The sequence below is a fragment of the Neolamprologus brichardi genome, chromosome 5 (assembly GCF_056152115.1).
Source record: "Neolamprologus brichardi isolate AB-2024 chromosome 5, ASM5615211v1, whole genome shotgun sequence".
NCBI lineage: Eukaryota > Metazoa > Chordata > Actinopteri > Cichliformes > Cichlidae > Neolamprologus > Neolamprologus brichardi.
The window spans coordinates 30,114,836-30,128,537 of record NC_142108.1 but is presented as its reverse complement, the minus strand read 5'-3'; the positions used below and the strand labels follow the sequence as shown (position 1 = coordinate 30,128,537).

Sequence of the window (13,702 nt, the reverse complement as noted above, 5' to 3'; positions counted from 1 at the left end):
GTCCCATGTACCCCCTTTGCAGCATTATTCGGGGTGTCTGAACCGGGATGGGCAAGGGACAAGACAGAGACAGGTTGTGTCAATGACTACACTTGTGGCTAGAAAGCTGATACTTCTCTGCTGGAAGTCTGATAAACCTCCTACCTTCGAAATGTGGTTGAGAAAATTTGGAAATGTACTCCATCTGGAGAAAATCAGCTTTACCTTGTCTAACCGAGAGAGTGTGTTTTATAAGATTTGGCAACCAGTCATTAGCCTGATGGATAAACTTAAGTGAAATGTACTCTGTTTTAACATTTATGTGTGCTGTATTACCACCTTGTTGACTTGCCGTCCACCTTCTATTGTGTTCTTTTGAAGGTGATTGTTGTATACTGCTCAATTATAAAATCAATAAAAATATATTGAAAAAAAAAAGCTGTAGCCTTATGAATTACAGCCTGTTATCTAGGAGATTTGATTTAAAGCAGCTGAGTTTAGAAACTCACATCATTTCTTTTAGATTAATGACAGTTTAACTGGGAGAAAGGACTGACTCTGTTGGACTTGGTAGGTCAACAGTGGTCAACAGAGTGCACTCATGGTTGTACTCGAGTGTTACCTGAGCAAAGCTTCCTTTAGACCGTAGAGAGATCACAAACTCAAACACAGTCAGGTTTTATTTGACCTTTTATCAAGTTACTCACAGACTTGCTGTTAGTTAGTGATTACTGACTGTGACACATATGTTCATAGCAGGAAAAGTACCTGAAGCTGCTTACAGCATGTGTTTTGGTGAATTTTGTCACATAGAGTCAGCGACTGGTTTGACCAGCAATCAGAAAGGAATCGATTCATTTTTGCCTTGAAAAAACAAAACAGGGATGTGTGCAAAAATCCTGTGAAAGCAACTGTCTGAATGGATTTTTGTACTTGGGATGGATTTCTCTTTTTAGCCGGATTGCGTTTCATGTCATTAGTTTCAGTGCGTGTTCAGGTCTTCTGTGCTCTTTTGACTTTTTCACCAGTCAGGAATATATCCTACTGACATGAATTTAAATGCCAATTATTTAGAGAAATTGGGTGCTTTTTAAAAATATTTGTAAATATGCAGACGAAAGAAATCTGCACAGCTGTGTTGGTCTCTGTATGGAGAAATAGTCATAGGTGAGAATGAGGATCACTGCAAAAATTCACATCTGGAATAAGGCAGAAAGTGCTCAGAATAAGTGACACAGGGTTGTTTTGGGGAATTTGTGCTGCTGTTGTGTTGCCTGTTATGATATAATTGTTATTAATCCAACTTATTATCAACAACGCTTGAAAAGATTTGAATATCAATTAGAAATGACCAGCATTCATCCCAGAACTATAATATTTTTGGTTAAAATATTGACATATTTTACTATTTCAGTGCCAGACAGCGATGGTAGCTGATTAAAATGCCCACATGTGCTTTTATATTAACATGTGAAGTGGCTACAACTGGGAAGTTTTGTTTACATTTTACATAGGACGCATGAGCGAGAGATATCCACCCATGCCTTTAATTTAAAATCTTTCCCCTCAGCACAAGTTGTACACGCTTAATTTTAGGGTTTGTATTCTTGCTGTAAGGTTAAGTAGCCCATTGTTGAGATATTTGTGGAATTCATTATCAAATCTGAATTTCAACAACCAGACTTTTGTGTTTTGTCAGGACACATTTGAAGGAATCCAGCACTTATGTTTCTGTGTGACGTCAGTGCTTCGCGATATCAGCAAAGCTCACAGATTGCATGAACTGCCACGTTGTGAAATTCTGTTTATCTCTACAACGACAAGGAAGGACAAAATGTGGACCGTATTATTTAATTTAGCAGTACTTTGGGCTGCTTGGTGTTCATGACTTCTCAAACTATAGTACAAAAATGTACTATAACAATCAACTAGCTGTGTGGTTTAGTGTTTAACGAATGTCAGTGTCAAAATGAAGACAAGCTCTGCTGTTCTTGTTTGGTATCAGCAAAATTCAGTGGTTGCACTTGGTCAGCAAATAAACAAAATATCTGTGTATGTGGGGCAGTCGTAATACTGATGTCACATATAATTTAGCTCTAGGCTGACAAATACATCCTGGAGAAGTTAATATTACACAGCACATTTCCACTGGAATCCACTGGGACTGACATCTCTGTGTAATTACAGTTTTTATTTATTTAAAAATATTGTTTCCTGTTCCTGTTGCACTGCGATGGCCATATTTGGATTCATAGCTGTACAGGAATATTTCTTTAAATGTCATCATTCACTGTTAACCTTTGCAGCTTAGGTCAATTAAAGCTAGTTGCCATCTATGCTTTTAAGTGATAAATAAATAAAGCACATGCGAACTCTTGTCTTCACAGGGAGAAAAAACAGAAAATTCATGATATTAAAAACAACATTAAAGAAGCTATAGAGGTAAGACACTGTTCTTTTTTCCTTTGATAGATGAATGATGTTTGTTTGTAATGTTCTGTCTGATATGCAGGTTTTTGGCTAAAAGAGGAAAAAACATGGATTATAGTTTCTTAAAAAAATTAATAAAAAAATCCAAAACTCAATGCTTTATTCTAAGCGAGGAGGCTTTCAGTCACACATGCCTTCAGACCGGTCAGCGACCCCATGTGCGCTCCCAACCAGCTGGGAGTCGTTACAAAAATTTGCTGCACCACAACTCTCCTTGCTGTTACTTTGGGCAGTACCACATTGTCACAGTCACTTGTAGTTTGCATCATCTCGTCTACAAACACCCACTACCCACTCGCCAGGTGGTGGAGAAATTTCAAAAAGTGTGATGCAAACTAGAAGCAACCTGCTAGCGACCAAAGCAATCAGGTGGAGGCTTGCGGTGCAGTCTCGGATACCTCCAACCACATGGGGAATACAGATTTATCCCTAGCAGGTGGTGGTTGTTGGCGATTGCTGAACAGCCTCTAAGCGTGGGTGACTGAGGGGCTAAGATGATGAAAATTTGTATCTAAAGCCGTTTTGAGGCAGTGTAAACACATTTATGAATAATATTAATGAATGAGGCTTTTTGTGTTTGTGTTTTCTTTTCATACAGACGATTGTGGCGGCCATGAATACGCTCACACCTCCTTGCCAGTTAGCCTGTCCTGAGAACCAGTCTCGGATTGATTATGTCCTGAACCTAGTAAACCAGAAGGATTTTGATTTTCCTACAGTAAGTTCAACTGTACTTCATCTCAGATCTCTGACTTTTAATTGCAGTTTGTTTCCTTCTGCTTTCATTCGAACCTCTTGATCTGTGTGTAAAGAAAATAATGAATGTCGTGACACAATGAAACATGTGATCAGACAATAAAACAAAATTGAACAGCACAATTTTTGAAGAGCAATTTGGTTTTAAACAAAGCTGCTGCAAGTTAATAAATCCAATCTCTTTTTCCCCAGTGGGTGTTTTTTGTTGTAAAACCGGTCCTGCTATTTTGCACTAACAGGTGTAAATGTGTCAGATTCTCATTACTAACCTGCTGAATCTTACAGGTGTTCTGGCTAGTTGTGCTAGAGGTGAGTAAGGTATCACGCGACAGCCTGTATGAGTCCGCCTGGTGTGTTTACGTGGTGATTCAGTAATTAGCAAGTGTGCTTCCGCTTGGGAGGTTGTCAATTGAATGAGCCTCTCACCTGAGAGTACCACACCGCCGATTAACTCTAATTGTCTGTAATAAACCTAAATGTGTCCAGAGGGACATGTCTTCCATAAATGCGTAGACCTGTCTGCTCCCAGCGGCCTGGGAGGAAGTCGACGAAGGTCCCACCACTGATCTGGAGATTGATTCATTGATTTATTTGCTCATGTCTTTCTGTTATTAAGATTAGTTGATCAAGCATATTTTACAAAGTAATGTTCACCCTTCACTGGACGCCTCTTGGGGTTGAAATCTGCGGCTACAGAATCAGTTTGTGTGTGAAGTATTCTGGCTTTAAATTTGTGTTTCGCTACTGAACAATCTCCAATATTTCAGTAAGTAGACAATAACCGCAAAATTCAAGCTTTTTTTTGTTAACTATCTAACAGTGGGCAGTTAATTAAATTTCAATTTCAATTACAATTTTGCATTTAATGATTATTTAAAAAAATAGATTTTTTTTAAATTACATTGATCTTTAATTGAATCTGGCACATTGATTACTTTTTTGCATTTTTACTATAGCGAATCAGATGTTGAATGTGTTTCCTCCACCCTAAAAGCCCAATCTCTTACTTTAGCTTAGCTAGAGCCAAGATCATGCAGAAGGAGCAAAAGTTGAAAATGTTTCAATAGGTGAGCTTATGTTGGGAACAGTTTGTTGCAGCTATGGATGAGGTGGTCTCTCACCTGGTCCACTTTTGGGGACAGAGGGGTCAGGAGGTGTTGACTCTCCGTTTCTCTGTGCGTCGCTGCGATGCCGGTGTTCTGTCCAGTCAGCATACGTTCTCAAAGCAGCATACACTTTGGTTTATGACACCCTGACTTGCCGATTTACAGTTCGGCATACAGACCTTTTGTCGTCTGTCTGCCGAACTGATGGCTCCTGTTCACATGGTGGAATTATGTATGTATGCTACTCTGATTCGTCTGCTGAGATGATGGAACGACCGGTTTCCTGAGGTGGGTTAGTGTATGAAGGTGCGCTAATACTGAAAAACACACCATTATCTCTACACCAGATCAGCCTGTGTCCTGCCCTGCATCCATCTCCCTTTCTTCATTTATCTGATTGTTTTTCATTTAAATTATGTACTAATTTAAAATTTAAGGAAATCATACATTCAAAAAAGTGTTTTGGGTTTTTTTTGGGGTTTTTTTTTTTTAACACGTTCAGTAAATGCATATTTAAAGTGAATGAATATTTTGTTTTGGCCCTATACGTATCCCCATTATCTGCTGACAAATCTGACAATAAGATTATGATCATGCAACCACACACAGTGTAAAACACGTCCTTTGCGTTTGGGACGCCAGCTATGAGAAGCTGGCAATCACTGTTAAAGCGGGGATTCAAACAACCAGTTCTTTAATAGTGATAGTTTCTGATAAACGGGAGAAAAAAAATCCCTAACTTTAGTTTCCCAAATGTGAGTTTGCAGCTTTTCTTTTTTGTGATCTTATACTTTCTATGTTTATCGTATATAGGTCAAATTAACTGATGAGTAAACCTCTATAAGCAGAAAATAAATGACACTCCTGAGTGCAGCATTACTCAGTTGTTGTCTAACAGGGGAGTGGTTACATAGAGTGAAAAGAACAGAGTCTGTGTTTTTCCAGCACGGTGGCCTTAGTGTTTAAACTGGTTGCTCCTTTCGTGTACATTTGTCTTGTACATTTGTCATTTACAGCTGAGTTTCCAGTAAAGAATGAGCGTATTTGTGTGTAAGCAAAAGGAAGTCTCCTGATATTGTCTCTGTTACGTCATGGCAAATTTATTATGTGGGCCTATCTCGAGCTGACCCTTCCCTCGGGCTGTCCGTCACTAGACTTCCACTGCAGGAGGGAAAACCAGAACTCTTTTTTTTTTTTTTTAATTTTAGGGTGTTGAGGATTACAGTAACAAAAAGGATTACAGTCCAAACGTGAAGGCAATGCTGTTAGTGAAGTACTGCTGGGATTTTTGAAAAGTTCACAGTGATAGCTGGTTATTTAAAGCAGTGTTTAAAGAGCATCAAAAATTGAACAGTTTGTCCATCTGAAAGCGTGTTTGTTGAGGAAAGAGAAATGATGGGGTCGGCTCCTTCTCCTCAGCGGCCTCCTCTTCCCGCTCCCCCTTGCCTGGCCTTAGGGTCTACTGGAAACCAGTTGGACTGGTTGACGCTGCCTTTCACTGTAGACAGACAATAAGCATAGAGCTTGTGTTGAATATCCACAGACTTTTTGTGAATTTCCCCTCGAAGCTTTATGTCTAATCAACAATCCTCATGATTATTATTCACTAAAATTTCTTTTTCCTTGTAAAAAATTAAGCACTGAACTTTTTTTTTTAACTTAGTCTTTGTAGACTGATTTTTGCACACCTGTGCTCAGCTGTTTGCACACAGCATACCCTATCCTTAAAAGCCTTTCGATGGTAAAAAGAAAAGGAACGTTCAGGGAGAGGAGCAAAGGAGTGATCCCTCTTTCAGGACAGACAGGTGGGGTGTGTGTGTGTGTGTTTACAAATTCACCAACCTTCACTTTCGTTTTACAGTAACAAATATGCAGGAAGTCTTTAAATGAAAGTGACCATGAAAAAGTAAATAAGGCTGAGATGCATCAAAAAAGGATGGGAAATAAATAAAGGTCATCTGTGGATTTGGCATAAAGATTTATCTGTGTTTTATTTTATGCTCTTATCATTTTTTTATTGTCTAAGTGTATTGATTTGCAATTAAAAATAATATATAAAAATAAAAGACTTATTCATACAGACACCCCAGCCTTAATAAACACATACACTACTAAAACATATAAATGATACTTTAATTCTAATTCTGTAGGAACCCTTTTAACTATAATTAAACGATAACTGCAGCACAGCATCTCAGATTGGGTCTATAAGCAAGCTCCAGTTCTTAACATGAAAACTTTGCATGGCTATTGTAGCTTTTTATACAGCAGGAAGTTTACAGTCCTACATAAACTGTAAGGGAAAGAAACTGGTAATAAAATAACAAATTTATTTGTAAAGCCATATTTACATATTACTGGTTACTGTATTATTTAACAAAATAAAGTTAAAAAAGAGAATAAGTGAGTTAGTTGTTACTCCTAACTGAAACACTTCTTTTCTTCTTAAAACCAACATTTTTAGCTGATTAACAAGCTGGTCTGACAAAACAACCAATGGATACAGATTTCACCCAGATTTGAACTTTCCCACTTTTTTATGTTAGTTTAATTATTAGATTCTTTTGGCCTTTTCTTTTTGTAGTTGAGCTGATCATGATAAAAAATTACATCCTTTGTAGTTGTTGGGTTTTTGCTTTTTGGCAGGGTAAACAAATTATTAAACTAAATTATATTTAGCAATATTTATAAAAAGGTTTTTTTCTTTGCTGCAATTTAGTTCAAATGGTGCTTATTGCTTTCGATTGATCATTTATTCTAAAAATGTTCATCTGCTTCTATTTTCTTAACTGTTTATCCAGTTTAGGGTTGGAGGAGCATTAGAGCGTTTCCCAGCTCACACAGCTTTTAGCTATCCTAAACTATAAATTCAAAGCCCTTAAATCCAGGATACAATTACAGTGTCACTTGTTTTTACGTCATTACATTCAGTTTTTCTAAGTTGGTTCAGAAGGAAGTTAATGTCATTGTCACGATCATTAGACCTTCTGAATTCCAGCACGTCCAAAACGTTGCTCTGAGCTCTTCCCACAGTCTACAGGGATAAATTAAAATAACATTAATAAATAAGACTGTGTGTGTAAAGACAACAAGTAAGTACATACAGTTCACCTGTATGCATGCACTTTGGGGACGATCAATCAATCGGATACAGCGAAACGTTAAAGTTAAAACCCACATGCGTAAAATAAAGTAAATTCTAAAAACTGCAGTGGCGGATACATGACCAGTTAGTTCTTCTGTTAAGTAACAACTGTTTCCTGAGTTGAGCAGTGCCTTTTGAAAAAGTGTGACAGCACCTTAATGCCAAACATTTATGTCACGGGCAAAATCTCACTTTGTGCAACATGTCAGAAGATCAAAGGTTTCCAGGGTTAACTTTTCAGATGAGTGTACTATGAAGCAAGATTAGTGGGTTTCTGTGGTATGCCGAGCTGAAAGCCAACGTTTTGTGCGCTAATTGAACCTAGCTAGATCACCACAGTCGTTTCAGAATCACCACGTTTAGAGCGTGCTCTAAGAACGATAAAGATTTTCTGCAGAAGGAATGTGTTTTATACATGTAACCTGTTGATCCATACCTTTAGGAAGCAGACTCGTTGGGAACATGTGAACATGCGAAAGGCCCCGTGCTGCCAACCTTTCTCAAGTTTGTTTTATACTCTGCGAACTGCAGCTAATTGTGTTTTTAGCCTATGAGTTAAATCGTGTTCACTTTGATCTGGTGACGAATTAAACGTATTTCTACATCTCGTGCATTAGGTCACGTGACCCACCTGAATGTACTGAGTAGTCTAAAATATGTTTTATAGTTTCACACTTTGCACCTTTTGTAGTCATCAAGTTAGAAACACACAGCAGCTTCTGATAGCGTACCATAATTAAAAAAACAAACAAACAAACAAACATGCATTTTTGTTTAATTTCTTATATCCTGTATGTATCTTAATCACCCATCCCTCTGTCAGAAGTAGGCGACATTCAGTCTCTAAATTTTGTTTGTAGGAATAGTCGAGGGATACATCAAATGCCCCCTTTTTACATGAGCGTGCACAGAGCCTAAAACAAGAATGGGTTAACAAAGGGAGCTAGTTACCCACCCTCCCCAGCTAATGTAGATGAAGCCTAGCTATACTGGACTTGCTACATAGCAAGTTATATCTCTCAGAGTGTTTTGATTCTAGCCCAGCTCATAGCCTTTAACTAGTCTTTACTTATCGGACCAACTCTGCAGTGATAGGTGGAAAACACAGTGCCCAGCATTTGGTTAACAATTACACTGAAGCTGGTAACACTTTTATGGCGATTTTCAGTAACTTTGTCTACGTTACTTACAAAAGGCCACTTCTATAAAGTGAAAGGCTCAGCTGATAACCCATGACTTCTACTCATTCCATTATCCTACTTAATCCTTCCTGATTTTTTTTAATAGTATACAGTTTAACTCTATGTCTCATAATGGCTTGTTTGTGCCCGTCTCTATTGTATGTGACAATTCTAGATCACAGTGAAGATAGGCCCCTGCGTAGTGACAGTCTAGCCTTGTGTCGGTACAAAGCTCTCCGTTTCTACATGAACTCTGTGAACTGCTCTGTTTCCTGCTTATATCAGTTTGCTCATCTGCTGCTCCTCGGCGAGCCGGCCTTTAACTCCGAACTGAGCTGGGGTGTATCACTGCCCCCCTCGGCTGTCCTTAAACGGTTTCAGCCATCGAGAACCAGATGAAAAATACAGCTGTAAGAAAGGGACACAGGCCTGACCAAGATCACACTCAACTTTTTCATGTATAACTAGTCACTAATATTAGGAGCAGATCATTAGTTTGTCGGTCCTTCTGTATCCCGCCTTGTAAACGCTACATTTCGTGAACACTTTTCAGGCGATTTCTTGAAACCAAACTCGGTTAAACTGATTACATTATAGTGATCAGGGTCACAGTGAGATCACAGGAAATGATGACATTATAAACAAATGCTTAATCCAATAAAATAATTATGGCATTTTATATTTAAAAGGTCAAAGGTAAACTTCACTGTGACATCAGAATGTCCTGCAAAAGCTGACTAAATGCGACAGCAGTAAGTGTTAGTCACATTTGACCAACTTTAACTGCTTTCCCTTTATTATCGTAGGGTCTTCACCTTACAGTATAAAGCGCCTTGAGGCAGCGGTTGTTATGATTTTCCGGTATATAAATATAACTGAACTGAATTGAAGTGAACATTTGTGTGACGAATAGAACGTGTATACGCTACATGTGGTTGCAAACAATTATGTGTTAAGGCTAGCTTAACACATATTTTGGGCTGTTTGCTCAACTTTTGGAGGTCAACACAGCACATGTTGCTTCCTGTGTGAAAGGCCCTGTAAGTTAATGATATCCAACATCTGTAATGCATAATGCGTGGCTCAAATGGCCCCCAAAAATCCAAAAACATGCGCCGTTGAGAGAGAGAAAGTGAGAAACATACATACCAGGAGTTTATCACATCTGACATACAACACTGGGTGATTTAGCCAATTGTAACTGGGTAACATAAGTTGACAGATGTAAGCTGAATTGCTAAAACGGTATGAAGTCTTAACTTTTACTGCCTCTACTTTGTTTAAAATGTCTAACCTGTCTGTCCGGCGCCCTTCATGGTCCCCTCGCCTCACAGTGAACAAAAATGGGGAAAAGTTGGAGATAAGCGTCTCTGCAAATTAGATCACGTTGCAGTTATTTAAAAATCAGAACATCAGAAATATTTTGTCTCATTTGATAATAATGACGTCTGGCTGTAGTTTCTCCACACACCCGCCGAAATCTGGGCGTGCACTTCTCCAACCACGCCCGTGCATTCCCAGAAACTTTGTGGATATGTGACGCATGACTATAGAGAGGGAGATTTGATTTACTGTAAATCGTAATTGAAATTAATTAATGCAACTTCAGGTGTTGGTGGAGGTTAACGACCATAAGGTGGTAATTCTTGTTTTTACAATCAGTTACCCTGTTTCCAGTCGCAGAAAGCTGCAGATCTCAGATATGTTGCTGATCCAAACAAGCTTTTGTCTTTTCAGGAGTTTTATGACCACGCAAAGATCCTCTGGCAAGACGAAGGTGTGCGGGCATGCTGGGAAAGGTCCAACGAATATCAACTCATCGACTGCGCACAATAGTGAGTCTTTGCTTTTCTTATACTATTTTCACCTCTGTACGTACACTAGCAGTTAAATACGGGCACATTTCTAAGAACTTCCTTCTTCGGGTTTTGACACTCAAAGGTGAGACATATGAACCATTTAATGAGTGCTCAGGGGGGGGTTTGGGTTCTTTCCCCTGTGGTTTATGTGAGCTCAGTGTGTGAAGATAAATGGTGATAATGAATGCAGTGCTACTTTGTCAAGTGTATTTATTTTGGCTAGTTTATTTTAGTAGTTTGTAGATCATTTCTTTAGGCTGGAAATAATGATGTGGTGTCTCATTTTTCTTTTCTTTTCTTTTTTTAAAGGATTTGTGGACTTTATTAAGGTGTTGGTATTTTGTTAGTTGGTCCACCACGTTAGTATTGACTGAAATATTTGAGCTACCATTAAATTGGTTAATATGAAACCTCCGACTCACATTAGTTGTCCCCAGTGGATATTTCCCTTGTGGGGACACCAGGAGATTCCCTTTGTAGTTTGGACTAAAACCTTTCTATAAAGGTTAAAGCCACTTTCAGTATGAAATGTTGCAGTCAGTCTATACTTGCAGTTGTGGCTTGTTTATGCCAAAAATGACATCACAGGTGCTGGTGTGCAGTGTCCTTTGGTGACGTTTTGGTTTGCCATGCACCTTCTAGCTTTTGTAACCTGAAGCCTGCGATGAGATGTTCTGCAAAAAAAAAAAAAAAAAACTGCTAAAAACGTAGCAATCGCTTTGTTTGCATACTATTTTGACCATTTAAATTTTCTTCTCAGTTTTGACGCTTACCCATGGACGTGTTCACATAGCTTATTTATTAGAACATGGATTTTCCACATGGTAACGAGTGCTGTTGAGAGCATGCCAGAGCAACAGGTAGCAATAGACCCTACCACATAGAAAACTTTATAGAAATATTGAATCCTACAGACAATAACTTTGTGCACGTGAAAAACTGAAAATGAAGGCACGCGCCGCATGTGGGCAAAGGCTTGATATTCAAGTGTTTATCATTGAAAAGTACACTGCTACTTCTTGTGCCCACATTTATGACTATGGTGCTGTGTTGGCGTCACAGTTCCCTCAAGCAGCCACTAATGTGTCAGGCCAAACTGTGGCATAATTAGTAAAAATGTGTTCATTGCATTGGTTCAACTATTGTTCCTATTTTGTGCTAATTAGCAAATATTAGCTTAAATGTTAAGCTAAGGTAGTAAAAACGGTAAATGTTAGTGTCATAGCGTCAGCATTTAGCTTAGAGCACCTCAATGCCTCCGTAAAGCCTCAAAGAGCTGCTAGCACGGGTGTAAAGAAGCATCACAGATGGCCGGTGTTGGTCGCACCAATTAACTGCGATTTTGGTCATTTTCTGACTAAAATTTGTGCTCACCCAATCTAAAGTTTCCATGGTGCTTGGTTACAGATGTTCCTGCTGTGAATTGGACTGTTGAAAGGTTTTGTTTCCATGTGCTGGCAATTGGTTTTTTCTGTCAGGTGGATTTCTGGTTAGTCTTTGCTAAACAAAGTGCAGACCTTTTGGATGGTGATAGTGTGTGTGTTTTCACTGATGGGGAATTGGTTAATCTTCCTGGAACAGCTTTTTGTGTTTTCTGCATTGAAATTTGGAACAAATTTAGAGGAACGTTAGCTTCAACTTCCCCAACCCGTGCCGCCTGACTCTCCCTCTGCTGTTCCAAGCATGTTATCTTTCCCTTTGGTCTTTGGTCAGTCTGGCTTCATTATAAGACGCAAAACGATCACATGCGTCAGAGTATGGGACGTGTGCTGACTGTTTCATTTGTCGTTGTGTGTTTAAAGCAAGTATCAAATATAAAAGCTCTCATAGCATTATATTCGTCATTTATTGCATGTTCATAGCATGAAATAAATGACTAGATATAACGGTGATGCTTGAATTCAAATGGCATATTTTACTGTAGCAGCTGGTTAAGGGGGAACTATTTTTAAACTGCTTCACATATATTTAGTTATCGAGTTTCTAACCTTTGGGTTTAGATCAAAAGAGGAAGGAGTGAAGCAAAAAGTAAAGTTGTTCTGCACAAATTCATGTTCAAATTGTAAGACTTTTGATATGTTACAAATAGTTAAATCAACTATTTGATGAAACGCTTAATGAAGGACTTTGTCTCCCAGGATTTACTGTTAATCTGCAGGGACTACATGCCACCAGGTCCACCTTCAGCTCTGTGTGGCATGTTTTACATAAAATCTCACTGTAGTAACTCAAGCAATCCAATGAATGAGGAGTGAATTCCGTATACATTTCCAAAAAGTAGAATTAGAAGTCCTACTGCATGTGAAGTTGTACTTATTTTTGATGAGTGTACTCGGTTACTTTACACCGCTGTCTTTGTGAGCGTATGTTGTCATTGGGGGGTGTGTATGCATGTCATTTCCATGTTGCAAATGCGACCACGGTTGTTTGTCGCAGTCACAGTTGCGTGTGTGTGGCACTCTTATGTTTTGTGGGAGGCGGGTGGGCTGACAGCACAGGCTGTCAGTGAGATGATCATGAAAAACCATCACTGCGAGAAGTGTGATTGAACACATGTGGCGTTTCACGCATCTGAGGAGAGACAGCGATTGAAAATGACAAAAGATCGAAAAGAGAGATTGAAATTGAATGAGGGTTTTCCTCTGTTGCAGGAACCCTCTTCTCCTCTCCTCTGTCCTCTCCTCTCCTCTCCTCTCCTCTCCTCTCCTCTCCTCTCCTCTCCTCTCCTCTCCTCTCCTCTTCTCCACACCCAGCAGCCCCAGTGTTATGATGGATCAGATGTTGGGCTGGGTGGCCAGACCGGAAGTGCTCCCCTCCCCCCTCTCTGTGCTTATGTAAACGGAGAAGCAGAGAAAGAGAGAGGGGAGAGCTATTTTTAACCCAGGCAGGCTGCAGAAGGAGAAAGAATGAGCGACTGTGTTAGAAGAGAGAGACAACTTCAGCATTATTGATGAAGGTTGTTAGCATTAAATGAAAATGTCAACCCTGGATCAGCGCAGGAAAAGTGAGGCCCACCACGTACACCTCCTGCCTCTCTCTTTGCAAAGATCACCTGACTCGTGTCATGATTGGGGGGGGAGATAAAATCAGGAAAAAAAGGGAAGAAGAAGTTGACATGGCACTGATGCTTTGTCTCTGTGTGATTAGAAGGAAGTCACTGAAGCTTCACCGGTTCTCTTTTTGCTC

The 13,702-nt window shown here is 39.3% G+C and overlaps 1 protein-coding gene across 2 annotated transcripts in view; it reads left to right on the top strand.

Moving 5' to 3' along the window:
- LOC102788485 (guanine nucleotide-binding protein G(s) subunit alpha-like) overlaps nucleotides 1-13,702 on the top strand; it is a 36,249-nt gene that overhangs the window by 6,464 nt on the left and 16,083 nt on the right. For both annotated transcript variants that reach the window (XM_006782747.2, XM_006782746.2), the window contains exons 3-5: nucleotides 2,367-2,421; nucleotides 3,068-3,187; nucleotides 10,395-10,492. In XM_006782747.2, coding sequence (XP_006782810.1) covers nucleotides 2,367-2,421; nucleotides 3,068-3,187; nucleotides 10,395-10,492 — 273 coding nt within the window. The remainder of the gene's footprint in view (nucleotides 1-2,366; nucleotides 2,422-3,067; nucleotides 3,188-10,394; nucleotides 10,493-13,702) is intronic.